This window comes from Oncorhynchus mykiss, chromosome 16, assembly GCF_057628025.1.
Source record: "Oncorhynchus mykiss isolate SJ-2025 chromosome 16, ASM5762802v1, whole genome shotgun sequence".
Lineage (NCBI taxonomy): Eukaryota > Metazoa > Chordata > Actinopteri > Salmoniformes > Salmonidae > Oncorhynchus > Oncorhynchus mykiss.
In genome coordinates, this window is record NC_143037.1 from 69,322,501 (window position 1) to 69,326,600 (window position 4,100).

The 4,100-nt window shown below is 43.1% G+C and overlaps 1 protein-coding gene across 1 annotated transcript in view; it reads left to right on the forward strand.

The window, feature by feature from the left end:
• Nucleotides 1–2,322, forward strand: part of grm6a (glutamate metabotropic receptor 6a) — a 28,875-nt gene extending 26,553 nt beyond the window's left edge. The window contains exons 9-10 of the mRNA XM_036947584.2: nucleotides 946–1,257; nucleotides 2,077–2,322. Of these exons, the coding sequence (XP_036803479.1) occupies nucleotides 946–1,257; nucleotides 2,077–2,322 (558 nt within the window). The remainder of the gene's footprint in view (nucleotides 1–945; nucleotides 1,258–2,076) is intronic.
• The last annotated feature ends 1,778 nt before the right edge of the window (nucleotides 2,323–4,100 follow it).

Genomic DNA, 4,100 nt, shown 5'->3' on the forward strand with positions numbered 1-4,100 from the left:
CAAGGCCTTGGCTACTCTCTCTCTTTCAGCAGCAAGGCATTGGCTACTCTCTCTCTCAGCAGCAAGGCCTTGGCTTCTCTCTCTCTCTCTCTCAGCAGCAAGGCCTTGGCTTCTCTCTCTCTCGCTCTCTCTCTCTCAGCAGCAAGGCCTTTGCTTCTCTCTCTCAGTAGCAAGGCCTTGGCTTCTCTCTCTCTCTCTCTCTCTCTCTCTCTCTCTCTCTCAGCAACAAGGCCTTGGCTTCTCTCTCTCTCTCTCTCTCTCGCTCTCAGCAGCAAGGCATTGGCTTCTCTCTCTCTCTCAGCAGCAAGGCCTTGGCTTCTCTCTCTCTCTCTCTCAATTCAATTAAATTCAATTCAAGGGGCTTTATTGGCATGGGAAACATATGTTAACATTGCCAAAGCAAGTGAAGTAGATAATATACAAAAGTGAAATAAACAATAAAAATGAACAGTAAACATTACACATGCAGACGTTCTCTCTATCTCTCTCTCAGCAGCAAAGCCTTGGCTTCTCTCTCTCTTTCACTCTCAGCAGCAAGGCCATGGTGTCTCTCTCTCTCAGCAGCGTAACATAACAGATGAATGAGTTGCCACTTAACCACTCAGTCTGACAGGACACATCTGCTCTCTCTTGCTCTCTCCCCCTTTCTCTCTCTCCCTCTCTCTCTCCCCCTTTCTCTCTCTTTCTCTCTCACTCTCTCTCTCTCTCTCTCTCTCTCTCTCTCTATTGCTCTCTTTCCTCTGTCCCCCACTCACACCTCAAAACAACTTTTATAGAAGAAGAATAAATGTTGTTGCGATTTGAATGTAAAGGTATATTGTTTTGTGTAATTGCAATTAAATTATACATCAAATTATAGACATGCAGAACAGATCAACATATATAAAAACGCATATTCATTTGAGAGCCCTGATTCATAGTGTGTGTCTCTATGTGTTTATGAAGCTGCTAGGGGTGTTTGTCTGGTTCGCTGTGATACCACCCCATACCATCATAGACTACGAGGAGCAGAGGCCTCCCAACCCGGAGATGGCCCGGGGCGTCCTCAAGTGTGACATGTCCGACCTGTCGCTAATCTGCTGCCTGAGCTACAGCATTGTCCTCATGGTGACCTGCACTGTCTACGCAGTCAAGAGCAGAGGGGTACCGGAGACCTTTAACGAGGCCAAGCCCATCGGCTTCACCATGTACACCACATGCATTGTCTGGCTAGCTTTTGTGCCCATCTTTTTTGGCACGGCACAGTCCACAGAGAAGGTGAGATTCTACCGTGACGTGATACTGATGTAACTTTTTGAAATGGGCTGTTTTGCATTATTTAATATAATAGAAATTGCTCTGTAAAAAAAGTATTTAGCAGGAAGTATTTCCCACGCTCACTTGCTCACGCTGACTTTCTTACCCTGTTCTTTACTCGGAATTTATGCAAATGAACCATTGTCTAAATGAGAGCATTAAATTGGGAAACAACCTGCCTGGCTCTTGATAACATTTGGAAGTTCCAAAGCAGACAGTATTTCTCTAGAGCCAGCCTTTGATATGGGCATGAGGAGAGACACGGAGCGGGATGAAACACCAGGAACACTTTGTTCCTTTTTATCATACGACGACACACCATGACACACTGACAAAGACTGCTCTCACCAACCGCATGCTTTGGGGGAATTTTATTGTGGTAGCAGGAAGATAAGAGAAGTGTGTGGGAGACCGGGGAACAATGTTTTAACCCTCTTAATAAATCTGTGTGATGGGAATATGGAATTATTGCATTAGCATGTATTACCACCTAGTGGCCAGGTGGCCTCCGACAAAAGACTATTGATTCAAAGCAAGGGGCGGGGGAGAGGTATTATTTTGTTCATATGTGTGAGAATCAGGAATTACTCAGAAACAAATATATGATTCCCCTGGGGAAGAAACATAAAACCTACCCTGAAATAGAACAGCTAGGATCACATTCCATGGTCTCGTTTGTCCTTAGTCTACTATGTGTCCAGGTTGAATGTGTTACCATATGAATATGGAGTCTCTGTATCTGTGTCTCTGACCCTTCCCTGTGTTCCTCTTCCTATCTAGATGTTCATCCAGACCACCACGTTGACAGTCTCCATGAGCCTGAGTGCCTCTGTGTCTCTGGGGATGCTCTACATACCCAAGGTCTATGTCATCATCTTCCACCCAGAGCAGAACGTACAGAAAAGAAAGCGCAGCTTCAAGGCCGTTGTGCAGGCAGCCACCATGTCTACTCGGCTCTCCCAGAAGTCCAACGACAAGCAGAACGGAGAGACGCAGAACAAGATCGAGCCAGACAGAACACAGTAGGTCTCTCGTTGGCTGATGAGCCAGACAGAACACAGTAGGTCTCCTATTGGCAGTTGAGCCAGACAGAACACAGTAGGTCTCTCATTGGCTGATGAGCCAGACAGAACACAGTAGGTCTCTCGTTGGCAATTGAGCCAGACAGAACATAGTAGCTCTCAAGAGGCTGTCGAGCCAGACAGAACACAGTAGGTCTCTCATTGGCACACATTTGTCTCCTGCACTGTGACTTTACTTCTGTAACTACACTAAACTCGGTACATTTGCTAAGCATCAAGGTACAATATATTTCTTATGTATTGGCCATCACAGCTAAAGTAACAAACAGAGCTAATTGAATTCATGACTTACCAGTACCACGCTGTAGTACCATAAAATGTCAGAATCCTTTTGCCTCACAGCAGAACGAATCTAAAGGTTGACCTCTTGAGCTGATCCTAATGTATCTATAGAATCAATATTTATAAGGTGACTTGAATTATTTTAAGTTGCCTGTTATAAATGCCCCATGGCCAGTCTTTTCATCCACACATTGCTCTGAAGCTTTATTTGTGCAATATTCAACTCCACTTCTCTCTCTGTCCTTTCTGTCCTTTCTGTCCCTCCTAAATCTCTGCAAAGCCTTATGGGTTTATTTCCACCGGTCCTCTATCTCGACCGAACACACTCCCTTCCATTACCAAAGGAAAACTCAGGCAGTTTCAGGCTGTTCATCTCATTACAACCCTATTATCGGGTTTTTGGAGCAAAATATTGCTAAGTTAGCATGACATTTCCAAAATGATAATTATTGATATGGATATTCCCATAGTGAACATTTGGATGCACATGCAAGAAACTTTATTAAAGACGAATTATGAAAAGGAAAGAAAAATACCTGGAGGTAAATTTAAGAAGAACTGATTCAGCAATTAATCTATCCCTCCCTTCACCTTGGAATTTCTTAATTAATAAGAATATATCTTTCCTCCTACATTTCAAAAAATGTTTGATGTTATTGAGGCTATGCTATAGTATATGCAGAGAGTAGGTTGATGTTTTAAAAAGAGTACGCATTAATAATGCCCCTTTCCGTGAATCCAGTGCCTTTTGTTTCTCCTCCAGTGAAGCTTCATATTTATTTCAGCTTCCCCTCCAGTTTTCAGTTGACATCACATCTTTGTATAGAGCTGCATACATTTCAGTCTGTTCAAGGTATAACCTACTCAAAGACTTGATTTCTTGGATGCACAGAAACTGGGAGTACAAGGCTCACTACTAGTTTACTACTACATTTTACAGTTCCATGGTATTACTGCAGCTAAACCTAGCTACTTCAGTATTGAACTAATGTTATCACCGTTTAGTGGGGTATCTCATTTCATTAACTTTCTTAAGTAAACATATAATACTTTATTGAAATTCCAGACTGCTGTTGAGACAATTGTCATGATTTCTCTATAAATTAACAATGTGTATTTAAAACAGAGTATTTTAGCTCTTGGTTGACGTGCTTCTGAGAGTCACATCACTCCCGAGTGGCGCAGCAGGCAAAGGCATTGCATCTCAGTGCTAGAGGCGTCACTACAGACACCCTGGTTTGAATCCAGGCTGTATCACAATCGGCCATGATTGGGAGTCCCATAGGGCGGCGCACAATTGGTCCAGCGTCATCCGGGTTTGGCCGGTGTAGGCCGTCATTGCAAATAAGAATTTGTTCTTAACTGACTTGCCTAGTTAAATAAAGGTTAAATAAAATCACTACTCTGATGCATGACATAGATTAATGAAGGTGTTTCTAA